Source organism: Phlebotomus papatasi, chromosome 2, assembly GCF_024763615.1.
Source record: "Phlebotomus papatasi isolate M1 chromosome 2, Ppap_2.1, whole genome shotgun sequence".
Taxonomy (NCBI): domain Eukaryota; kingdom Metazoa; phylum Arthropoda; class Insecta; order Diptera; family Psychodidae; genus Phlebotomus; species Phlebotomus papatasi.
In genome coordinates, this window is record NC_077223.1 from 52184726 (window position 1) to 52212189 (window position 27464).

The following is a 27464-nucleotide window of genomic DNA, read 5'->3' on the forward strand; positions in this document are numbered from 1 at the left end:
AAAACCTTGGGACAATTTTGAGCAAAATTAAAAACTTCTTTTTGGGAGTCATCGAAGACCGCAAGTTGATATCTTTTACCGTTTAAGCACCAGGATGGTGACAAGTTGAAAGAAGACGATTGTATAACTGCTCTCTCTTTGAGCTAGAGCAGTAAAATATATTTTTATTTTTTTATTACGTTTAGTTATTTAGCTTTAGCTGTTTAATAAAGCTACATATCAAAACACTTTTGGGTGAAAATTCTATCTCAAGTTTTGTAATCAATTTCTTGTTTCAAATTAATTTTGAAAGCGTCTTCCAGAAATCATGAATAAGATATATATCAATTCAGTTCAAAGAGAATAACGAATCATGTGTCGAAATTGATTCATAATCGGAAGGATATTTCAGAGACGATTTGAGACAAAACCATCAGTCAATCATTTAATTAACAACATCCATTTGGATCTGTGCAAAAGCAATGAGCTCGTGCTTAATGAAAGGCAAATAACCCTTACAATATGAATACACAAAATTTCCTTTTGAACCAAGTTCTAAGAAACGACAAATACGGTAAATTGAAATCCTTTAAATATAAATTCAACTATTTTGGAGAATAGCCACTGAATATTGTGCAGAATTAGATTATAATTCAATTGAGATTTTTCTCTGGAAGTGGATGAATTTTAAAATAAGCAGAAGTTTAGGTATATTTTAGACAAAAGTTTATTAATGTGAATGGTGAACATACGCTTCAGTTTTAATTTTATAAAGTTTTTCAGTTTTCAAGCACTTTTACTTCTTCCTAAATTGTATTGAAAAACATTTCCTGAGGGAGAGATTCTAGTTAATTAAATTTTAAAATAGGGGTTGTCTCAATTTGAGGAAATGGTCTCGAAAATAGAGGAAATTTATCAACCCTTCTTCGAGTGAATTTAAACGGGTCCTCCCACTTCCATAAATTTGATGCGATTTTGGAGGCATAACAAAGACTAACGGCTAAATGGATGTCTCAGCCAGATGTTGAATATTTAAATGAGTCTGCTAGATATTTGGTCATCCTCGAAATTTTTGTGCAAGGACTTCGAAGTGAGTTTCCTTTTTATTTCTATAATGACAATCTCGTGGGATTTTTTTTAGGACGTTCTGGAACAGCGATATCTGCTGTAGACTTCGACCTCAGACGTGACACAGGCTGAATGTAAAGAGAGTTTACAGAATGACAAAGTACCAATTAGGTGCCATAGTGTGTACTTGAAAAAATCTCAGAGTGAGGAAACTAAACACTGAAATCCACACTCTTCATTAAATAAAGAACATTGTTTCTTACTACAATATTGTCTAATTGGAATGCACCAGTGGACTGGACGTGGACATGCTTTATAATATTTTGTGGATTTTAAAACATGTTTGGTTTTGATTTGCACGTATTCTTAAGTTACTTTCCAATTATCGCAAGCTCATTAAAGCTAATCACTGGTATTTTTTCGTACAAGTCTGAAACCAAAGGTTGATATCTTTATGGCCTTAATGCTGCAATTTCTCAAAAAGCAAGATTTTTACGGAAATTCTAATTTAGAATATTAGGGGAGACTGGAGCAAAACTTCACAAAACGGATATTTTATTTTTTTACAAGCTGCTCGAGCGCTTCAAAAATTTCTAATTAGCGCAGTTTTATAGGAGATTTACCACCCTACAACTTTGTGAAAGTAATAATTCCTATATTTTGAAAGGAAATACCTTTATCGAGCCGATTTCTAAATGGTTATTTTGTGAAAATTCTCAAAAATGCTGGGGCAAATAGTATCAGACATGGGGTATTGTCATATTTTGATTCGCTTCATTATGGGCTTCCGTAAATTTGAAAAAATACCTAGAGGACATATTTTCATAGAAAATTTATTCATCTACAGCTTTGTAAAACACCGTTTTCTCTGCGAGAAAAGTGAGAAAACGAGAAAAGCGTTTTCAAGCTATTTTAGAAACAAAAAACACAAAATACTGCGAATCGTTTGACCAATGCAAACAACAACCGGTGGGACATGGTAATGACGTTTCTTTTCGCCGTGAGACATCAGAAATTGCTTCGCATCCTGTTACTATTTGCTCTGTACCCTTTTGTTACTTTTTACCCCAAATGGCCATTTTTAATAAAATGATTTCTGGAGCCAAGAACCTTCGTGAAATTCTAAAATAGATAGCGTATTCGTATTCAAAGAATCCAAATTATTTAGAAAAGGGACAGATAATCCTAACCGGCTTATGTAGGTGAGATTCTTAACGTGAGCTAGCTCGGAGTGCATGCAAATTCGATTTAGAGCTGAAGTAGGGAGACGCCATTCAGTTATCTTGAATCAAATTCGTGAAATTATACAAATTTTGTATTTAAACCAAAATATCAAGGATTTGGATGAACTGACAGAAAAGTGTTATATGGGTGAAATGTAGACCAGAATGTTCTCTATAATTTTGCCGTAGAACTTGAACTCATCGATTACTCAGAAGCCAAGATAAGCGAGGTTTTTTATTTCTTAACTCGTTTTTTCATCCAGAGTTCCCCAAGTAGTCATTTGTTGAACTTCAACTATATCAAAGAATTGTTGTATTTTACGGGACTTTCCATTTAAACCCCTATTTTAAGTGTCTTGGTGGAGTAGAGGCAGTCAAATTGGCATCTGAGTGATTTCAAAGCGTTATTATTGGAAAAATCATTTTTTCACACTTAAACGGCAAAATCGGAGTGATAGCGTAGTCTGAGTGGAAAATGATGTATGGACGAAATGTAGAGACAAATGTGCTCTACAATTATGTTGAAGTAATCATCAAAATCGGTTCAGCGACAGTCGAGATAATTGAGGTTATGTGATATTGAAATTGGTTTTTCGACTGTGGCGCCCCTGGTGTTGGTCCCACGAAGTTCAAATATTCTAGAAAGTTGTAGCATTTGGTGAGATCTTTCGTTTAAGCCCTCATTCATCAAAATCGGTCACATAGAACCGGAGATATGATTTTTTGAATTTTGTGAACTTTGACCCCTCATATCTCCGGTTCTATTGAAACCACAGCGCGCATACGCACCATTTTGGAAACGTCCTAGACTGGACTACAACATACTAAAATTTCATTAACTTGCACAATGCCGTTTTTGAGAAAAGTGACTTTGAATTTCGATGAATTTTGACGCTATCACAGCGCCACCTATGGTGACTTTTTGAACTTCCATCTGAAAGTGCTCATCGAGACGAAACCAAAAAGGTAAAATTTAGGTCGCTATGTTAATTAGAACCGGAGATAGAGGCCGGTCAATGTTCGAACTTTGACCCCTTATAGCTCGGGTCAGGGGTTTTAGATCGACTTAAGGTTTTTTTTGTTTGATAGGTATAATCAACGGCTACAACATACTAAATTTTCAGCCCGATGCACAATGGAATTTTTGAGTTATTTAACTTTTAAGATTTAAAAATTTTCTTTTTAAAAAAAGCGCCCCTAGCGGTGGTTTTATGAACTTGCGATGTTAGAAGGGGAAGTGGCATTTCACGAGAGCTTTCCAAAAAGCCCTCACTTTTTAAATTCTGACAATTAGAACCGGAGTAATGGCCATTTTAAGAAAATTTTTTTGGACCCTTATAGCTAGGGTCAGGGGGGTCGGGGGACCTTAAGTTTGGTATTGATGGAAAGCTCTAAGGCCCAGCTATAACATACTAAAATTTGAGTCCGCTGAATGCCATAGGGGCGGAGCTATTGAGAAAACAAAAAAAGGGGGGTCTCCAAAATGGCGGAAGGAGGGGTGGGGGGTCTATGCACCAAGTTGCAATTTTCACCCGATATATAACCTTTGCCGAAAACCGCCAGTCGATATCTTTTTTAGTTTAGGAGCTATTAAGCTCCAAAGAGCGGCCGGCCGGCCGGCCGGCCGGGAACGTAAAATAGCCACATATATATTTGTGATCAGGAAGTGACGAAACACATTTTGGCCAAGTTTGAGGTTGATCGGACGACATGAAATTTTGTTAGGATTATAGTAGGTGAGATTGTTAAGAATCTCACCTAATACCACCTTATGCAAGGACCTCCGAAATATTTAAAAGCAATTTCTGTCGTATAGCCTCTACGGTGGTGTAAGTTAAAGGCTGATAATCAGAGAAGAATTATAAGAGCGGTGAAAATAAATGCCCTGGAAATAACCCTTAAAGTTTTTCAAGATCATCGGTATATATAAAGGATTCCTATTTGTGCACGCTTTTACTAGGCATATAACATGTATACGTTCTATACAAACACTAAGAGAAATCCGAAAAAGTTAAAATAACATTCCGAAAATGTTAATTTTACCCTGCAGTATTGATCCAAAAGCGGTATAAATATTACCTTTTTTAGGTTTATTAGGGGTTAAAGTAACCTTTTTTCATGTTAATTTTACCCTTAAAAAGGTGTAATATTAACATTAAAAAATGTTGATATATTTTTACACCTAAAAAGTATTAAAGTTATGAGGAAAAAAAGTTAATCGCACCCTCTTTTTTTCTCACTGAACTCTTCATTTGATAAGACACATTTTTAATACGGATTCTAAAATGTACTATAAAAAAAATCTGCAAAGCTTTTCACATTTGTCTGGCTTTTAATTATTTTGTGGGATCTTTTGTCTCAATCGGGAGTTACCAGATTAAAATTGGAGGCACAATTGTTTGGGAAAAGAAAAGAACGTGAGCGGCACAATGTTGGGCAAAATCATGGTTAGGTGCAATTGATGCTGTGCATCCTTTGTCCTGTGGGGAAAATTCCTCATTTACCCAGCTTTTCTGCAACATGAGAAGAGTTGGCAAAAAGCAACAAACACGCAAAAGTTGAAAAGGGATTTTCATCCATTCTCCTCAGCATCATCTCTTGTTATTCATTTTCACCCATTCTCTGTTGGCTTAAGAGAGTACGAGGCGAAAATGCCTTAAGAAGGATGAGCTTATATGGGAACCCTTCCTTGTTGCCCCATTTCAACGCAATCTTCTTTTGTGAATCGCGAAACTTTCTCTCCGCAAAAAAAAGTGACAACGTAAAAAAAATGTATGGCATATGAAAGAGAAAGCCTTCATAAGCTTTCCTTGCCACTCCAGCACGCCCCAAGGCGATTTTTCATATGGCTTGATGAAGTTCCGCCAGTGAATATGTTGTATGTGGCATAATTAATGTGTCTGTCAACAGAAACTTACATTCACACTCATTCAGCAACTAGTAGGTGATGCCTGGAAATGTATCACTCTTGCCTGGTTCACCAGACTCCTCCTCACACTTCTCTGCTGTGGGCATAAAAAAAAGCCACCCATCCACCCTGCCATTCACGAAGCTCAGCATTATTGCTCATTTGCAGCAATTTTAATTTATCACCATCGTGTTTACCACCGACATTCGCCCCAAACACTCTTGGTGAGGAAATCACTCTTCAGTGCAAAAAAAAATCACAGAAGAAAAATGGACCAAGCAAAAGCTCCTTAAAAAGTTCAAAAATGAATGAGTGGGATTTTTTGACAGCAATTAAATTATGATTATTGCTCTTGGGAGTGATGGGAAGAAAAAACGAGAGTTTTTCTGGAAAATATCATCACATCAATTACAATGTATCCTTTATTCTTTGGCGATGAAGCTCATGAAATATCACTTAACTTCTTCTGCAAAGTTACCAATGGAATAGGAAGTGTGGGCAATGTTGATTTATAGTCTCAAGGAATATTACATTTAGCACTAGATAATGTTTTACAAAAAGAAAAAAAACGTTGAATAGATAAGAATTAACTTGAAAAATCACTTCTTGCTCGAATTTTAAGTGAATACCTCAAATAACGGACTTTTATGTGTTGGATATGCCAACATGCTAAAAAAAAGTCACATTAAGGGGGAAGCCTAAATTACGAGGTCAAAAGTGGTCGATTCTTTTAACCGTCCGGAAGTACCTCATCTCGCATGCTTGTACTCGTGATCTTACTCTTTCGCTCATTACCAAAATCTCATGGCCATAGGTGAGAATAGGAATGAACACAGCTTTGAAAACCGATAATTTAGCTAAACGACTATGTACGGCTACCATGCTTCTGCCAAGCTCCCTCATAACTGCAGAAGTTTGACCGATTCGTGACGAGAGTTCTGCCTCCATACTACAATCACTCGTAGATAATATCCCAAGATATAGTCATTCGAGGAGAGATGGAACACCTTTTTTATATTCAATATTGCGGGTACGTTTTGAATGCGAGACAAAGACGAATCTCACTGGTTTATCATTTGAAAATAGTCACTTCGAAAAATAGGATTTAAAAAAAGTTGCATTTTGATGCTAAAATTGCATTTTAGCAAAATATTAATAGTTTATTTTATTAATTTAGAATAGGAGGGAAGTGATTTTAGACATGAACACTATTTCATTGAATTTATTGGAGTTTATTTTATTTTTTTCAGTACAAATGATTTATTTTGTGGAATATGTGGCTCATATACTTCGATGGCAATTTCGCTGAGTGTATCAGGTCAGTCTTACCAGAAATTTAGGGAAAATAATTTCTAAGATTTACTTGAAAGGATTTTGAAGAACATTGATCAAAATTCACACTGGAAGTGTTGCCAAAACTATTAAGTTCCATCTCTCCTCAGCCCCCAAATATACGTATTCTTATGCCCTATACACACTTACGACTAAAGTCCAGAGACGACTAAGCTCGTTCATAGCCAAGTCAGTTCCTGACACACTACGGACGAGGCTTAACGTTTACTGGCACTCACAAAACATAACTTTCGTGGGTTTTCTGCAGATATTTCTACTGAAATGCACTAGTACTCCTTTGAAAATGAAACTACTTGTAAATTTACTTCACAATTCACGTATAACTACAAGAATTATTCACTGAAACCGCCTAAATTGGCTTAAGTCGCGAATTACCTTCCACTTCACAAATAATTGTGATTAACAATAATTATTGCAAGGGTACTGAGACTTGAATTTACAAATAGTTTCATTTTAAAAGGAGTATTAGTGCATTTCAGTAGAAATATCAGCATAAAAACTCACGAAAGTTATGTTTTGTGGATACTAGTGATTGCTAAGCCTCGTTTGTAGTGTGTCAGGAACTGACTTGGCTATGAGCGAGCTTAGCCGTCTCTGGACTTTAGTCGTAAGTGTGTCTAGGGCATTATAGCGAAATAAAAATTTTTGGCCATTTTTCAGACATCCAAAAAATTCAATTTCAATTTTCTCGTACAATTTTAAAGGTAGAAAGCTGTAACTTGGGGGTTTTCATTAGAATGTTGAAGCACACAAAGAGACCAAATGAGGTGGAGATCGTGCATAGGATGTAGGCAGGAGGCGAAGTGGTCCATCTCTCCTACTGTTCCAACTCTCCTCGAATGACTACACTTGAACTTGACAGGAAAGATGAAGAAAAATAAACTTATGTTAATGAGTAAAGGCTTATCTTATTCAGAATTAAATTCTCTTCTAGTTGAACCTAAATTGTATTTGATAAAATATTTTTTAATATCTTTTACAGAGTGTTAAAATCAATATTGTCTCAAAATATGCATTTTTGAAAAACCTAAAAAAAATTTTATTTCACAATTTTCTCTTGTTTTTAATTTATTTCATTATAAAATACAATTATGAAAATTGAAAATCTATTTAGATTTTTTTTCTCAGACTAGAATTACTTGCTGTAGATTTCCTGCCAATTAGGGAGCGCTTAAATATTAGCCGTACTCACTATGGCGCTGTTATCTTGTAATATCGTTATCTCGTTATCTCGTTATCTCGTTATGTTCTCGTAATGTATTTTATAAATGAAAAATTATAACAAGATAACAGATTACGGAGATTACGAGATAACAACGCCATAGTGAGTACGGCTATTATTTTTAGAAAAAAAAATTAGAAAATGGCTAACTAGAGAAGAGTTCAACGGAGTGCCTCGTCGTAGCATTCCCTAATTTGATAGGAAATCTGCAGCTCGTAATTCTTGTCGGATAAAGATCAACTAAAAAAATTTCAATTCTCAATATGAAAATATGAAGAAAATATGTTTTTAATAAGAAAATATGAAGAAAATTGTCAAATCGTAACTTTTTTTTTTAATTTTAAACAGTTTTTTGGAACAAGATTTTGAATTTAACACGCTGTAAAAGATAATAAAATAGGCTTACAACAATTCTTGTATTTCAAATAGAAGAAAATTTAATTCTGAAGGGTATAAGCTTTAATTATTGAATTTCATTCGGTCAACAAGTTTTTTCTTAAATTCGCGCGAATGATTGCAAATCTGTTTGACCTTCTTTGCTTTCGTGTCTGTGTCATCAAAAATACTTCGAATTGACTTCTATATTTTATTGTATGTTCTTAGATAATTTATCTATCTATTTAAGCAATAAAAAAAAAGACCTTTTTTGACTTTGTAATTAGGGCACCCGCTTAACAAAGGTTTGGTAAAGTGTTCGATGCTTTTTAAAATGTTCAAACTCGTGACTTAGATGTTATACTTCAAAAGAACTTTCGTACCATTTACTTACATCATTTACTTCATTCAAAAGTTTGCCCAAAATAGTTTACACAGAAAAAAATATTTTGTAAAATTATTCGTAAATGTTTGTGAAGTCCTACTGAGTATTTTCGAATACGGACGAAATATCCGCTTATGCAACTTCTAAATCTTTCGAGTAATTCCAATAAATATGGCTTTTAAATTAAGGATGTGTTAACGGTTCCCAAGTCGAGTTTAGAGGGTCTTCCGAAGGTCCCACGTCCCTATTTTTAATTAAGCGCCGGCCGAATAGACAGATCGAAAAATGGTCTGAAAGTAAAAAATAGAAATCGGAGGTCATCGAAGACCAGATGTTGATATAAGCCCAGATGGGGTTCATCTAAAAATTTCTAAAGAGAAATGGAGAATTGAAGATGTCACCCTTTTCAACTTCCTAGGAGTGGCTGTCGGTGAAGACTAATATTCGATCTCTGAAGTACAGGCGAGCAACAACTAGCAACAGCTCCATATAACAACCTTAAGCTACCGTCTGGGGATAATAGGGATTGAGCGTATTAAAGGAAGATAGGATTTGCATAGATGAGCTTGGCAGTCGAGAGGGTTGACATATGTCGAATAGGCCGTACGTTATACTATATCTGTTATTGTATGAGCTTCAAACAAAGGGGCAAAAGCGGATAGTATGCCAAACTCTGGGAAATTAACATCTGGATTTCTCATTCTCAAGCCCTTATTAAAAATGGAAACAGCAAGCGAAAGCCATAATTTTCACACACAAATTAAGCATTAATAAATTTTAAGGTCTGTAGAACTTTATTGAATTGGGCGCTGTTTTGATGCTTTTACAAATTCAGGATAGGGTTTGGGATTTAGGCCATTACATCATCGATTTTTACAGCGCATCTACTAATTAGTTATGAGTAATTTATTTATTTATGTGTGGATTCATGTCCCGGAACTCTTTATAGGTGTAATTTGGAGCTGCATAAATTTATATGTATTGAAAAATTGACAAAGTTTACGGTGTTATCAGACTTTCTCATTAAAATTTTAATGTGATTCACATTAATTGTCGCTAATACGCGTTCGAGTATGTGATTCATGCCTTTGTACAACTTTATAATTAGAATTTGACCTATTTATTTATAAAATTAGTGTATATTTAGGCCGCAAAATAGGTTTTCCGGGACGTGATTCCAGGCATTGTGGCTTTGAATAATTTCGTCAGTTGGATCAGCAATTGTCGTATCTTTCTCATCATCTCATCAGCAGTTCTTGTATAGTATATATATTTCCATATTGTTAAAAGAAGTGCTAATGAGGTGATGAGGCCCAAATTAGCCCGCAAAATTTGGTTTAAATTACCTTAAAGCATAAAAAGAGAACAGTTTTCTTGACGCGATTCTTCAATCCTAAAATTCAACTCAAAATGAATTCCCGACCTCCAATTTACAAATACCGTCGTTCCAGGTGACTTTGCACTCGGGGGATGACTTTGCACTCTGCTGTCCGTAAGACTTTCATAAATTCTAGCACTTAATGATGGTCTTCGCCCATCCGGTTTACCATGTCAAAATATATAGGGATATGTTATGTACAAAGTAAGGTACAATGATCCTCAAAAGGATTCTTGTAGTTTCAGTAATAGTCAATAAAATGATATCTCGTCAAAAAACGGCACCGTGAAAAAGTTATCTGAAGGTGTAATTCCAAAATCGATTTCAGAGTAGTAAATTGCCCAAATCCATTCTAAATTTTTCTGGCTAAAATAATCCACTTCGATTTTGTTCATTAGTTTTATTAAAATACATTTTTTCACTATTGTGTTCCTAAGAACGCATGATCTAAAGCTTTATTATAGAAGTATTTGGCTAAAAATTATACAATTTTGTGGGAACTTAAGATAAAATGACCGAGATTTACAAGATGGTGTGGTCGCCATCTTGTTTTGACGTTTCTGTCCGCCATTTTGAATAACTGTCAAAACAAAAATCTCATCCGATTGAGCTGAAATTTTAGTATGTTCTAGCTGATACCAAGGCCTTTTCAGAACATATATAAAATCCGACCTAGATCAAGCGATTGTCTGGATACTGGGGATCTAAGTTCAAAATTTTGACATTTTCATTAATACAGAACTACGGACAGCTTCTTTTATCGAAACCATCACAAAAAAGAAAGAACTATCATTGGTGATGAGATCTAACAAACAAACAAAAAGAACAGTCATGTTTTTTTTTCATAACAGCATATTATTTGAGAATCTTAAAAGCTGTTTTTGCAAAGACGAAAAAATAAATAAATTAATTAATGCACTTTTGGTTTATTTTTTTTTTTAATTATGTAAGAGTAAATAAATCTAGAAAATTAAAGCCTCAACCATTTTTAATGGTTACTGAGGCATTTCGTTTAGGTTTCAGAATTCAGGATTAGATAAAATATGAATGATATTCATATTTTATCTAATCCATTTATCTAATTTTATTTATGATATTCACCAAAATATGAATATTTCAAAATTTTAAGCTTTGAGCTTCTGTATTTAGGTAATTGTTCGACCTAAGTCGGAACAAAAATACATTTTGGAAAGGTATTTACATGAGCTATAACATACTAAAATTTCAGCCCAATAGGACAAGTTTTAAGTTTTGACAGTTATTCAAAATGGCGGACAGAAACGTCAAATCAAGATGGCGACCACGTTATTTTGTAGATCTCGTGTATCTTACCCTTAGATCTGAAGATCTTCATAGTCGTTTATTACCAGAAATTGTTGATTTTTTAGTACTTATTAAAAAGTGCAAAGTCACCCGAACCTTATCTTAAGTGCAAGCATTTTTTCTTGATTTTTTTAACATAGTAAATTTTATGAAATGAATCCTTGTGTCCCAAAATCCATTCATTAGCAACTGAATACAAATAATTTTATCCATTCACCCTGCTCCTTTCACTTTAACTATCCATTTTTATAGGGTAAAGTTGAAAAACAGCGAAAAAAGTGCAGTCACTCGCAACGACAGTACTCCGAGATCACCTGTGAAAGAATCTCCGTTACCATACGCTTATCTGGGCTTATTATTGGTTTTAATGTGCAAATGACACCAATTTTAAGTTTAAGTTAGATTGTGGGGGTGAAGTATCGTCTCGAGCAAATTTTATCCATTAGGCTTCAGCTGAAGTGGACTGTAAAGAATCTCAACTACCTTAAACTTATCCGGGATTTTAATTTAACATATTATCCTCAAGCCCTAGTAAAATTATCACACCCACCTGAAGCTTCAAATTTAAAGTTCTGCTACCAAGTACTGTAACTAAACTTTCGAGAGAATATTTATTCTAGCTTGAGTGCTGGGAATGTGAAATTCCAGCAAATTATCACAATCCTCGAGAGACATCTTTTCACCTGCAATTCAACGCTTTATGTTAAAAGCTCCACCCGGCGCCTCCACTGTCAAATGTTCATTACAGTTATCAGAGCTTTTCTGTTAAATTTCCATGGAAAGGGGATAGTATATTTCACTGAATTTCAATTTACCCTGGTAGATAAATTTCTCGCGAATGATCATCCCCTTCCGCTGATGGGAGAAAATGAAAATGTATAATTTGACTAGGAGAGCAATATTATTTCACGTCATTGTGTACTCTGGGGAGAGGGTTATCTAGGATGGGATTGTGGGTGGTGAATTGCGAGACTTTTCAACTCAATCAGGACGCCATCCAAGTGAGAGCCAACATGGTAAATGTGGGTGACAAACACACTCGTAAATGGCATGAAAAGGGCGCAAATGCTCCATTCCTTCGAAGGGCAAACAGGGTTTATGGAGAGACACCATGCTTGTGAGATGAACATTATGTTCCAAACATGGAGGTTGACTTTCATCACACTAAACATGTGTTCGGGGACAGAATGGAAAAATGTTGGTTTGAGAGTCACTTTGTGAAATGAAACGTGGTCGTTTTCTTGCACCTAAAAAGCCACACACAATGACAACCCAAATGGTCATGAAACGTAACAACATAACATAAAACGATATAAAGTGTCTCTATCGGTCCGTGTTAACTTCGAGTAGAATGGTGATCATTTTTATTTTGATAATCCCCCCTGTTGAGCCATAAAGCCCGAGAATGTGGTTTGCGAGCAATTTATTGGGTTCACATAGGTTTTGAAAAACCCTTCCGCTAGTTGATGCCACCTCCCGGAAAAGAAGCAAGCGGAAATTGCAGCTTTTGCGGGTAAAATTTGTTGATGACAGGGTATTTTCTGTCTTATCTCAATTGCTTCCTTAATTGTTTTATCAAAGAAAGTGCTCTTCATGCCCTTCATGAAAGCATTAAATCTTCCCATATGATCAACTTAAACTTGTGAAAAATATGATATTACTTTTGTGAATAATTCATAAATAAATGAAATATGAAACGTTCTAGGATATTTGTGTAGAAACTTTTGGACATTCACTGAGTCACCGGATGTTTGCTTCACAAAGTTAAACTTGTTTGATATTTTCTACAATTCATGTAACTACATGTTTTCTGCACTAAAAGCCATCTTAAAATTAGAAAAAAAATCACAAACTTTTATTTTTCTGGTACTACAACTATACAGAAATTTTAATTTTTTAAACGAGCTTATATTTTAATTCATCAGCTATTTAAGCTATTTTTTATTTAGCTATTTTAAGCTATTTTATTGTTCATTAAGGCGATGTATAAGATATTGTAAAAGATGCTACATTCTAAATCAGTAGAGCAAATCTAAATCAATTTTTGTGAAATTAAATTTTTCGATTCTGAAATAAAGCTTTTTCTCAATTAAGAAGGAAGTATTGAGATTGTTTAGATTTAGAACATCATCTAAAATAATCAACCGTGGAAGTATTTTTTGCAGAACTTTGAGAAACACACTTTCAAATGGAATAAAATTATTGGAGAGTCGTTGGACTAAGTGAATTGAAATCAATGGGGATCATCGATCATTTAATTTAGAGAGTGAAATTATATTTGAACTGCTCGAACTCCAAGATTTCGTTCATTTTTGGATATGTTTTGGAGGCAATCCAGCTGTACATTTCGTCCTTCGACGCCTATCACCGGAAAAAGCGCCATCTTGGATTATTCAAGGTCAAAGTTCAATCAAACTTGAGGGCCTAATTTTCAATGGATTTGGTTAAATCTGGACTTTTTTGAAAGATCTTGAAATTCTGAGCTCAGCTGCATTGGTGACAATCAGGAATGAATCTAGAAAGTAACGGTGTTAGATCTGTTTTAAAAATTCTGTTTTTTAAGTTTTTTTTCCTGTTTTACGACCCGCTAAAATTTCCGGGGGTAATAATAATGGATAATAATGGGTAATCCGCTGAAATCCGCCAAAAATGAGATTTTCTAACTGTTCTAAAAGTTTTCCCAATTTTTTCCATGATTTTCGGATAAATTTTGCTGTTAGGTCAATGAACATTTCTCCCGAGACTTTTCACCGGTTAAATTGCTATCCTGAATTATTTAAGGGCAAAAGGGTCTAATTTTCACTCGATTTGGTCAAATTATTAATTTAAATATTTATAATTTTAACTACTCGAACTCCACGAGAAAGTAGTTTCCATAATCAAATTACCATCTTTTTAAAATACCCTCTTCATGAACCATTTTCAATTTCGAAATGACTTTATGATGATTTATAGACAAATTTAAATCGATATTAATCTTGCACCCAAAAAATTTGCGAAAAAGAATATAAGACAGAGCTTTCTTCTCGAGAGTTCGAGCAGCTCGCAAAGCCTCGGAGGCTTTGCCACCTCTTTTGGCAGTAGGGGGAGGTGGGGTTACTTTGAGCTATGGGGCTAGATTTTTATACGAATTTTTTCGCCTATGTCTAAATGAAGCTGGTCCTTACATTTATTTTATTTAAAACCACAATTATTTTGTTTATTCAAATTACATTATGTTAAAACCCAGTTTCCTTTAAAAATATATTGTTGTGGATTTGACCGGAGACCACGACGGCAGGGAGGAAAAACAAAGGCCAGAGAGTTTAACCTCACAAATACTTTCTTTACTTCACTATTTCCCATGAAATAACACGGGAATCTCGTACAGCTTCTCAGCGCACAGAGCGGGGATTCGCGCTTCCAAGTAGAGTGAGAGATGCGCAAGCAGGATAGCTACAGCAAGCTGTTTCACTTACTCGAGCGCGGATGATAAACCCAAGATCAAACTTAAACTTCACTAGCACATGTACTCGACTTACTTCGCTACGAGTACGTGTTGCTCGCCGTGAAAGAGCGCCGTGCAGCATCCCCCAGGCAGGGTATGCCTCAAAGCAGGTCCGCAACAATACGAAAAAATCGTATAACAATGTAGCCCCACAGCTCAAAGTAACCCCGCCTCCCCCTATGTGATTTTTTTTTTAATTTTCCATCTACTTTCATCGTGATGGGATTTTCTGTCATTGATTTGGCTGCGATTTTTTCAAAGCCTTAATTCCAACTCCCAAAAATGGACTTTGAAATAATAGCGGGAAAGGGAAAATCGGTATTAGATATCGGCATGTTTGATATTATGTATTGCTTTTTTCATCACCGCTCTCAAGAATTTTTGAGTCATCCCGTTATTTTACTGCTTAAAATCCACAGGGAAAGTAGTACTTATAGGCAGTATATAATACTTCGATATTTCAACCCTCAAAATTTTCATCTTCCAATACCCGGAGATTCAGATTCAGATTTCTGAGAAATTATGTCACGCTGTTTGTCTATCTATCCGTCCGTCTGTCAGGCCATAACAACGCTTTGACGCCAAATGGTTACAGTTAGAAATTTAAGACCTTTGGAGGACCCCCCCATAAGACCCCTCGTCTGCCCCTCTAAAACCATGCTTTTTGGGATTGTTCGAAAACGTGTCTTCGATTTTTTTTTGATTTTTGGATATGTTTTAGAGCGCGCGGAGGCAACCAAAATCCCGAAAGCCAAAATCCCGAATGTTCAAAGTCCTGAAAGGGATGAAATTCGGCACATTTGGGATTTTGACTTTCGGGATTTTGACGTTAGGAATTTTGGCTTTCGGGCTTTTGGCTTTCCGGATTTTGGCTTTCAAGATTTCGACCGAAACCCGTTTTTGAGATTACCTAGGCGTCAAAAGTTAAAAAGGTTCTAGAGAGCGCCTTTTTCAACCGAATGATATCATGTTTGGGCTAATTTGAAAGCTCTTGGAATTCCCAAACCAGAACAGATGCAAATCGGTTATGAACGGGTTCATTACCAAGTTCATAACCGATTTGAATCGCTTCAGGTTTGGGTTCAGTTTTTTTTAATGACAGACTTTTTTTTTATCAGAAATTCAATTGTAATACTCCTAATGTATTTTGGCTATTGTTTTAAGTAACTTAAATCGGTTCAAATTGGTTGTGAACCGGCTATGAACTGATAAGTAATTTTTGTCCGGAAAGAAATTATTTTTAAAACTTTTGTGGGATATTTTAAGAAAACTGTTAAGCGGTAAATGATGCGAAATTTCTTTTAAGGTATGGCGTCTAAGTTACAGCTTCGAACACTTTGCAAACGCTTTTTGAAAAAGAATATTTATTGTGTGGTAATGGTGGTAATTTTTCCTGGATTTTTCTGTTTTCTCGCCACACAGATTGAAACTTGAATTTACGTATACGATTAAACCGCGAAGTATTTTTCACTTGGTCTCCCCTTTGCAATTAATCATTCTTTTTGCTTAAAATTTTATTTAGGGTAACACTTGATATGTTGAAATCTCTATTTTTCAATTCATCTTTGAAGCACTCTGAAAAAGTTTCCATCAATTTTCCGAGGATCTACTGGAAAACATTAACAACTTTTTTCTAGTTTCAGTACTTCCGATATAGACTCCTCCTCAGGTGCAGTTTGATCTATTTTATCTACTTTCCTCAGGGAACTTTCCTCTGCAAAAACGTAGCACTTCCACATGAAAATGAGGCTGAAGAAAGTTTCACTTACTTTTTTGGCTTGTTTTCTTTTGCTTGTCTTCACTCAATGAATCTTCCATGTCATCCTTGAGCGCTTTTTTTCGCTGGTTGTACATGATTTTCATAAATTATGCACCACGATTTTCTTGAATAAAGGAAAGTATAGGAGTTGGAGGGCCGAGTAAATTTCAATCTTCACATATTGAATTCATGGATGTAGATGAATGCAAGCATGGATTGGGGTTTAACAGTGAGATTGCTCGGTGTGTCTCAATTGTGTAACATGCTTAAAAGGATTTTCCTTCTCTCTAAGATAGGAAGTCAATGTAGTGCGCTTTCTGGGTGAATTATTTAAAAGCTCATTTTCGAAGCGAATGAGCTTATTGAATTTGATGCTCTTGAGCCATTCAATAGATTTTCGAGGACTTCCAGAGAGATATATATACTACTTGAGATATGTTAGTAAATTAGATTATTCCAAATAAACAATCCATTATTCATGTTTAACTAGATGTCTTTCACTGTGTAGAGGGAGACTCCCCTTTAGGAAATTCAACAGTTTAATGTATTCGTGAGCTTTAAAGCTCGTTCCTGGTAACCCTTTAAAACCCAGGATGACTTCCTTATCCTATAGTGCAGACAAATTATTTGTAAAGTCAATAATTCAGAAGAAAATCAATATTGATTAATGCTGGCTATAATTTTGAGTCAGCTTTCGATGGTATCCCAATCTTGCAAGCGTCTAATGAGATAATTTACCCTTAGTGAGCTCTGGGGGATTGAAGAGGGTCGATGAATGGGGAATCAAAGGAATTTTCAGGCCAACTATCAGATAGTGTCACTAACACGAAGGTCTCTTGTCAATGAACCCCGTTTCGTACCAGAATCCGAGATTACTTCTTTCAACCATCGATACAAATGAATACGATCCGAGATTGTGATGTTTCTTGGACGATTAAGCACTGGGCAATGGATGAGCTTTCTATATATTTTGGAAAGATAATCCAGTAAGAAAAGCTACAATTTGATAAGATGTCCTTTCAAAACAAGTCTAATTTATTAAGCTTTTGATTGATCTTCAGCACGACACTTCGATGCAATCAACTAAGCAATCTTCTTGACATTGCACCAAGAATGCATTCGTAATTACACTTGAATTGCAATTCAACAATGATTATACCTTTATTTTATATCCTGAAAGCTTTCTCAATAAACTCAAAACAAAGAAGTAATTGGAAGTGAAAGTCGTTATGTGAAACACTCACTGTAATAAGAAAGACAGCTCTCAAATTAACATTTATAGCATCAGAACATTTTGTGTGAGGCTCTTGGTCTTTCACTCTTTTATCCGCATTTGATTCCATTAGCAATTCTTTTCTAATTTACGACACACTATGCAACTTTTCTGGTTTCTGTTTTTTGTACCACTTAACTAAGTTTTCACAGAAGTGAAATCCGATACGAAAGATGGGCCTTTTGGAGAATATTAACAGAATCAGACAAGTTCTAAAAGGCTAGGAAAAAGTCATTAGTTATAAAAGAAGACACATATTTTGCCAGAGACGATCATATTTCGTATTAAAGGCAATGGGGAAAAAAGTGGTAGAGTTGAGGGAAGTTTTCGCACAATGGTTTCCCCTGGTATATCTTTTACATCAACCACAGAGCTTGTTAGTGTGCTTTTGGTGTATTCAGAAGTGGCAAAAAGTTGTCCGAAGTTAGTGCAAAAGTGCAACCATTTTTGAGAGCACAGAATTTTCCGATGAAACCAGAAAATGAAAGCAGAAAAAGATGCAACTTTTCACTAGAAAAATCAACCGCAAAGTTTCATTAAAAGGGAATAACCAACCAAGTTTGTGCTTTTAGTGAAAATTGTCGATGAGGAAATGATGAAATTATTTTAATGAAATCAGTATGGTAAACTTTTAGCGTGTTTTAAGACTGTTTTCTTTGTTTTAAGATATTATTAACATTCTGAAAAAGAAAATGGAAAAGACTTCACAGAATACACGAGAACAATTGAATTAGAAAATATTATAATTTAATACGGAACTAGGTTATTAAATGGAATGCACGGCATGTACCATATCAGTTAGTTTAATGCATTTCGCAGTTTTTTTTTTAACTTCACGTTCCAAATTCGTTTCATTTTATCAATTCATAAAAAAATGTGAATATCGACATGTAAATTTTTATAAACAAATCAAAAACTAGTGACGCCCTATTGTGAGTTGAATTTTAGGAATAAATTGACCCAATTTCATCCATTTTGACCATCGAAATATTAAAATTATATAGTCGACGTGATATATTATTCCTAAAGTTTAACAGATGAATTGAATTTACACCTATGTACACATTCTGCGTTTCAAGCAAACTCATCAAAATTTCCTAAAAATAATCTCAAATACTCAGTTTATCTGGACTTATATAATTTATTGCTTTATAAATATTATTTGTATACGTTTTATAATAGTGGGATACTTATTTTTACTCTTTGAACTCTATATAAAAGGAGTATAACCCCTTATTTACGACCTTCTAATTTGACACCTTTCATCCTTCTGGAAATGCTTTTCTGAACATGTGTTTGTAATTTAAATGATTTCTAAAAGAAATGATGTCACGCTGTTTACCCCTTTGTTTGTTTTGATACGTTTAGTGCTCGTCGGACATAGGGGCCAAAATGTTTGAAATACCGACGGTGGGACATTCAAGAGATTCCCTTAAGTTGACTTAGGGCCTTGACAGACCTGAGGATTAGCCGAGAGACGGCTTAGCGTAATTATGTTACAAATATTGGCCAAACTACATTTCCATCATTTTCCACTAAGTCGTCTCTCGGCTTAAGTCGTAAGTGTGTCTAGGGCATGAAGGTGGGTCTCGCAAACTAAAATAGAATATTTTCTTTTTCATATCTTTTTTCGACAAAATAAAAAAAATATTCAATCCGAGCTCTTCAGCATATAAAAGCACAATAATTTTAACTATATTTTCTGAAATTTTCATTTCAAAATTTTAAAAAATTTTGAGACGTTTTTTTGAAAAGAAAAACATACTTTTCGGTGGACAAGATTTCTTAGAGTACTTATATTCGTCTGACGTTAAAAAACTATATTTTCCCTGTTACTCGTAGCTGATGAATTAAACTCGTACTTGTACTTGAACGGTAATTTTTTTTTATCTTGATCATAACTTATTCTACAAGACAAAACGTGGTGTAAAATACACCGATTTTTTTTTGTATATTAAATTCTGCCAAAATCCAAATTGCTATGCAAGCCATTTTGAGGATGCGTCGACCTCGAGGATCTCGAGGCCCTCGAGGCAGACCTAGGTCAAGATGGCTGAATCAAATTCAGAATCTTGTCTTGGAACGCCTTGGGATCGAACCTGAGGTGGCGGAGGATCGACAAGCTTGAGCTGCTAATTTGGATGTCATGGGCCCGCTACTCCAATAGGGATAAACGGTTGAAAATGATGATGATGATCCAAATTGTATTAAAAAATGAATATACGGTTCAAGTATGAGTTTAACTTAACAGCTAACAGGAAATATTTAGTTTTTCGATTTCTGATGAATACACTCTGAGAAATCTTGTCCACGGAAAAGCATGTTTTTTTCAAGATAAGTCTCCGAAAATTAGGTTCCAATGGCTGAATTTTAGATTTTGGATTTTGAAATGAAAATTTTTTACACATAGTTTAAATCCTATACTGAATATAAATTAAAATAATTTTTATGTCGAAAAAAATGGTGTTTTTAGTCTTTTTGACACATGTAACCCTCTAAGAAACATTGACGCGATCCTCGTTTTTTCTTTACTCTTCCTCCTTTTAAAGATTACCCGAGAAGATGCCGTGTGATTTTTTGAATATTTTTTAGAACTTGACTAGGTAAACTTTTCGATCATGTGCGAAAAGGGACAGATAATCCTAACCGGCTTATGTAGGTGAGATTCTTAACGTGAGCTAACTCAGAGTGCATGCAAATTCGATTTAGAGCTGAAGTTGGGAGACGCCATTCAGTTATCTTGAATCAAATTCGTGAAATTATACAAATTTTGTATTTAAACCAAAATATCAAGGATTTGGATGAACTGGCACAAAAGTAATATATGGGTGAAATGTAGACCAGAATGTTCTCTATAATTTTCCCATAGAACATGATCTCATCGATTACTCAGAAGTCAAGATAAGCGAGGTTTTTTGTTTCTTAACTCGTTTTTTCATCCAGAGTTCCCCAAGTAGTTATTTGTTAAACTTCAACTATATCAAAGAATTGTTGTATTTTGTGGGACTTTCCATTTAAAATCCTATTTTAAGTGTCTTGGTGGAGTAGAGGCAGTCAAATTGGCATCTGAGTGATTTCAAAGCGTTATTATGAGAAAAATCAATTTTTTCACACTTAAACGGCAAAATCGAAGTGATAGCGTAGTCTGAGTGGAAAATGATGTATGGACGAAATGTAGAGACAAACGTGCTCTACAATTATGTCGAAGTAATCATCAAAATCGGTTCAGCGACAGTCGAGATAATTGAGGTTATGTGATATTGAAATTGGTTTTTCGACTGTGGCGCCCCTGGTGTTGGTCCCACGAAGTTCAAATATTCTAGAAAGTTGTAGCATTTGGTGAGATCTTTCGTTTAAGCCCTCATTCATCAAAATCGGTCACATAGAACCGGAGATATGATTTTTGAATTTTGTGAACTTTGACCCCTCATATCTCCGGTTCTGTTTTAACCACAGCGCACATTTGCACCATTTTGGAAACGTCTTAGACTGGACTACAACATACTAAAATTTGATTAACTTGCACAATGCCGTTTTCGAGAAAAATTACTTTGAATTTCGATGAATTTTGACGCTATCACAGCGCCACCTGTGGTGACTTTTTGAACTTCCATCTGAAAGTGCTCATCGAGACGAAACCAAAAACGTAAAATTTAGGCCGCTATGTTAATTAGAACCGGAGATAGAGGCCGGTCAATGTTCGAACTTTGACCCCTTATAGCTCGGGTCAGGGGTTATGGATCGACTTAAGGTTTTTTTTGTTTGATAGGTATAATCAACGGTTACAACATACTAAAATTTCAGCCCGATTGCATAAGGAATTTTTGAGTTATTCAACTTTTAAGTTTTAAAAATTTTCTTTTTAATAATAGCGCCCCTCGGTGGTTTTATGAACTTGCGATGTTAGAAGGGGAAGTGGCATTTCACGAGAGGTTTCCAAAAAGCCCTCACTTTTTAAATTCTGACAATTAGAACCGGAGTAATGGCCATTTTAAGAATTTTTTTTGGACCCTTATAGCTCGGGTCAGGGGGGTCGGGGGACCTTAAGTTTGGTATTGATGGAAAGCTCTAAGGCCCAGCTATAACATTCTAAAATTTGAGCCCGATCGATGCCATAGGGGCGGAGCCATTAAGAAAACAAAAAAAGGGGGGTATTCAAAATGGCGGAAGGAGGGGTGGGGGGTGGGGGGTCAATGCACCAAGTTGCAATTTTCATACGATATGTAACCTTTGCCGAAAACCGCAAGTCGATATCTCTTTTAGTTTAGGAGCTATTAAGCTCCAAAGAGCGGCCGGCCGGACGGACGGACGGACGGACGGACGGACGGGAACGGTTTTTAGCCATCCATATATTCGTGATCAGGAAGTGTCAAAACACATTCTGGAAAAGTTTGGGGCCAATCGGAGGACATGAGATTTTGTTAGGATTATAGTAGGTGAGATTGTTAAGAATCTCACCTAATACCGTAGAAACATTCCTAGTAACAGGTTTTCATGTGCATTTCAGAACTGTTTGCATACCAAATGGGTCTAAATAACAATTTAAAATCCTCGGTAGACCCCGGGTAAATTGTCTGACCTCGAATAATTTCTAATAATCATTTTTAAGGCCAAGAGTTAAAACAAAAACTTTAAAAAAAAATATTTTTCAAATATTTTGGGTAATTTTAGGTTCGTTGAAAATGTCTTGGACTTCCGGAACAATTTGAACAGTGCTGTCTGGCTTTTAATGAAACGATATTTAATACAAAATGAAATTTGCATATTAGTTCCGTTAGTTCATTTATATTTTAGGTAACATAATAAATAATTTTAAAACGGTTGCGCAGAGCCAACAATGAGAAAAAAATAACGTGATATAGAAAAGAACTTTACAAAAAGTTCGAAATCTTATAGCATTAGTGACAAATTCGAGCATTTCGTAAAAATGTAGCACTCTGTCATTGTTTTTTTTTATTGAAATATAGTATACTTTTGGGAAAAAATAAAATCTTTTGGAAAAGTAATTTTTTTCAGAAAATCCTTGAAAATCCACATCCAAGTAACAGATATTTACCGACAGAGTAATACAAAGTGATTTACGAGTAAATAGAAATTGCCTTACCTTTTCTCCGTGTTCATATCTTCTATTGGAGCTCACACAGTCTTCAGCTCCCTGTTTGGGAGGTGAATGGGAGCCCAGAAGCTCCTGGGACAGCAGCCTGGGGTCATAACGTGCCTCCGCTTGCTCATTGTCCAGGTCGTACTCTGCCGGAGCTAGAAGATGAAAGATTAGTGAGAGTTCATTAATATTCCTGGGTGTCTATTTGAAATTTAAATCCTACATCCTTTTTACTCTGGTGGCTGTAGGATGCCTCTCATATTCTACGGGTGTCAATAGCAAGACAAATGGGGTCTGTTTTCTCGCTCTCTTCTTACTTTCCTGGGTGAGATAAATGAGCCACTAAAGCTTTATTTGGCCCATCACAAAACAACACACAAAATGACTCTCTAGCTCACGATTATTTGACGAAAATTAATTATTTGTGGGCTTTTTGGCTTTTCAAAGCAGCTTTGGGAAGAGCTTTTAGCATTTCCCCAAGCACTAACAATTTAGACAAATATCTTAACCACTATTTGTGAGCAAACCTTTTAAAATTTCATGAAAAAAAACATGGGATATTGAATATTGAATTTACCCTTTCACGTATTTTGAAAATTTTAATTTATGCCTCGTATATGAACATTTCCAAATAAAAATTTTCTAGCCTAACCCTGAAAATACATTAATTGAAAAATAGGTATCCTTTGAAGTTTTACAGTCCAAAATAACATTTTTTCTACGTCCTTTTTCAACTGCCATTCAGCGATGCATTATAAATTAATTAAAATACCTCACAGCAGCTGCTTGCCCAAACATTGCTTCAGGATCAATGAAAATGGTGAGGGATGGACGGTAAATCAAATGAATGAACAAGTGATACTGAATAAAACAGAGATTTCCCTGAATAATTTATGCTCTCATGGTCATATAATTTAGCTTTTAGTGTCCTCCCGAGCATTCGCATCTGCTTTTCGGTGAGGGCATCTTTTTTTTTCATCGGCACTTGTTGGTGGATACCTCACTCCCTTACTGATTTTTTCGCCTCAATAGGGCTGAAGCAACAACCCCTAAGGCGTCATTACACGTACTCGTTGTCATTTGAATGGCGGAGGCCTCGGGTGAAAAAAGGGAATCTCGGACAGAGTTGGAAAGAGAATAAATTAAGGATGAAAATTGTTATAAAGTTTTGAGAAACAAAATAAGTTTTCATGCTGAAGAGGTGAATTTGTAAAATAGTTGAAATAAATGGGTCCAGGAGGGGAATTCTGTAACTCTTATGGCATTGTCATGCATGAGTTCGAAAAATGAGAATGCCAATCGAGCTTTTTTTGTCTTATCATATGAGTTCGAAAATGCAATTCACTGATTTTTTAACGAAATGCCTTTACTTAGTGATTTTATGCAAATACAGTCTGTCTTGGTTGATTTGTTTAACAACATTCATTGTCATTTGAATTACCAGAAATCTCAAATATGTGACTTCTGACAATATCATTTGAGCTCAAATCGCAATGCCACGGCTACAGAATCGCATTTTCGAAAAAGCTCTCCTGAGATTCAAACCCAATTTGTCATATGGCATAGCCAGAGCATTACAGAATTCTCCTCCAGGGAGGGAATTCTGTAACTCGATGAACGCTTCACTAATGAACGGTTCACTACTGAAAGGTTCACGAGCTTCCCTTCACGACTGCTAGAAAAGTTATTCTGTACCTTTGTGTGAAGCAGAGAGGGGAAGTGTATTGAAATTTTAATTAAATTTAAGATTTTCATCAATATTTGAACTGAATAACTATGGAAAACACTAGAATTGAGTATTAGAAATGATATGGTCTTGTTTTTCAAGCTGAGTATGGAAAAAATTTTTACTGGCTTCACCGAGTGATAACATCATCTTCACCGAAAAATTGCCAAGTGAAACACATAACCTCAAAGTGATCCTTTCACGTGAAGCTATCGCAAGTTACAGAATCTCTTTTGCTATCACTTCAGTCAAGCGTTCACCAATTTTGACAGGTGATCACTTCACCAGAGTTACAGAATTCCCCCCCAGGTCAAAATCCCGAAAGCCAAAATTCCGAACGCCAAAATCCCGAAAGCCAAAATCAGGAAAGCCAAAATCCCGAATTGGTCAAAATTCTGAATTCTTAAAAATGTCATAGCTACTCCCAAGATTACACACGCGCTTTCTGGAATCTGGAGGCAAAGGAAAATTTTCTGTGTCTTGGGAAATTATTCTACACATTATCCTCCATATAATTTCATCCCCTTCAGTATTTTTGGCTTTCGGAATTTCGGCTTTCGGGATTTTGGCGTTCGGGATTTTGACTGGCTCCGGAAATAAATAGTTCTGTTCTAAGGGTTCTAAGTCCACTTTATCAACTCATGCCTTTTTCAACTCACGCCTGTCCGATCCTCCGCTACTTCGGGAATACTTTCAGGATGAGCGGTCGATTTTAGGACGATTCCAGGCAAGATACTGAATAGCTTCAAATATCTTATCCTAGAGGACCTTTATAGGCCGACCACAAGGACGACGTTTCTTCACATTAGTTCAAATAACTTTTCTAAGAAATTTTTAATTATCATCTTTAACCAGATAAAACGTGTCGTATTTTAACTCTGATGACAAGGGATGTGTCTGGTGCCCAAATTGGGGTGGTTTTTTCTTGTCGGCACACGACGAGATGAAAATGTGAGGAAATCAATGAATTTTCCATTGAGGCACTAGCTGGGTGAAGGCGGAAAAGTTAAAGTGAATGGGGTCGGGCGGGATGCTACCATTTCGATCTCTTGCGTTCGTCAAAAGCTCCCCTAAAAATCATCTCGGTGTGTGAGACCGTCGATGGAAAACAAATGAAGGGCAGCAATTTAATGAATTTCACCCCATTTCGTGGGGCCAAGTATGCAAATGACTGTGCCAATGGAAGACCATCCACCCCCAAAGAATTTCACACGAATTGACGACAATTTGTCAGAAATTGAGAATTTTTGGAGGATGAAAGCTTGATGTTTGATCTCGTTCAGATGATGCGATTATCTCCAATGTTTATTTCGTGCTGGAAGAGATATTGGCTATCCAGAGTTTCTCACTCACAATAAATCACTTCCGACGCTCCGTTTGATTGATTTCCACACTATTTCCGGCGGAGAAGAGATCCACACAATGTTTACTTTTAATAGACACCCTCAACATAGCTCCCTCGACAGTATCCATCAACATTGGGAATTGTGTCTCACAGCAATTAATTTGTGTCAACAGAAGAACTCTCTCTTTCTCCATGGATATATTTAAGTGAACTCGGTCATTTTTAGCCTTGGATTTTCACAGAATGAAACCTCTCACTGATATTGTTTCTTTCTAAAAGTGGTCTTGAAATAGAATCCGCAATGCAAATTGGAATAATCTGTTTAAATTCAACAAGTCTCTAAAACTCTTCTGTTTATCATCAAGATCGAGAGGTTTTTTTTATAGTTAGGAAATTAATTCCTGAGATTGTGTTTTAAATTTTGTTTTAGAAAATAAATTATTCCCAGATGATTAATTTGCATTTTTTACGTGGATCAACCCCATGGCGATTACTACACAGCCTCTTAAATTTATTCGTTGAACGAGCCTAATTTTAAAGTCTCAACGTGCTTTTGTTAAAAACTTTCACTTTGTTATCTCCGCATTGAATTTCTCCCCAAATGCTCGACACAAATTGTATCTCTAGCTGAATCTTGTTGTAAAATTTTCAAATTGAACCTCAATTTTCAACCACTTCCTCCCCAGATACAATCACAAATGCAATAAAAGTTTTCTTCGCAGCACTCTCTTCCGGCTCCACTGGAAAAAAATTTGAGTGAAAGCGAAAGAGTTGGAAAATGAAGTGATAAGAGATCTAAAATGAATTTTCAATTGAATTGGAGAATGTGGGAAAAATGTTACTCACTCGAAAAAAGAACTGTATATGGGATTCCGCGAGAGTATAGCTTTTAATATAAAACTTTACACAAAACGTGCCTTGGCAATTGCTTAAATGAAATTCTCATACCATTTTTTTGTGGTTTTGGTGCCCACCTCTTCTTTGGGATTGCTTCTCAACTCCCAGTCGAATCAATTTTGTAGATTTAGTTACTGTTCCTGACTTTTACGTGAGGGCTTTTGCCTCCCTCGTCAATAAATTGTTTTTCACCCTCATACCAAAAAAAACCTCACTTGGGGCCATCAGCAAAATTGTATCCGACCACCAAACCACACGCTGCCAAATGTGATTTTTTTCTTCACGAGGTGTGAAGCAAAGCGGATGGTGATCGAGTATTTCCGATATGTCGATGCACTTAGAAATTTATATTGCTTGTACTTAAATTGATAGTAATATATCAATAAAATCCTTTGATTTTTCCGTATTTCTTCAATTTGCACTTTATAAAGTTTATTGTTTTTGTATTGTTTTAAGAATTCCGTATAATAGTAAAAGATCTATTAAGGTTTAAAACGTCTCAAAACTTCCAGTACATCAATTGAAAGAATTATTACGGAGGAGGTAAATGAAGCATTTTTCGAAGAGTACATTAATGAAATGGTTTCGAAAATTTAAAGGAAATTGAGTTTCATTAATTCTTGGATTCTTGTAAAAAAAATATTTTATGGGAAAGTTCCCGT

At 35.5% G+C, this 27464-nt stretch overlaps 1 protein-coding gene across 1 annotated transcript in view; it reads right to left on the minus strand.

Moving 5' to 3' along the window:
• LOC129801536 (mucin-2) overlaps positions 1 to 27464 on the minus strand; it is a 64024-nt gene that overhangs the window by 12842 nt on the left and 23718 nt on the right. The window contains exon 2 of the mRNA XM_055846742.1: positions 22838 to 22989. Within this exon, the coding sequence (XP_055702717.1) occupies positions 22838 to 22989 (152 nt within the window). The remainder of the gene's footprint in view (positions 1 to 22837; positions 22990 to 27464) is intronic.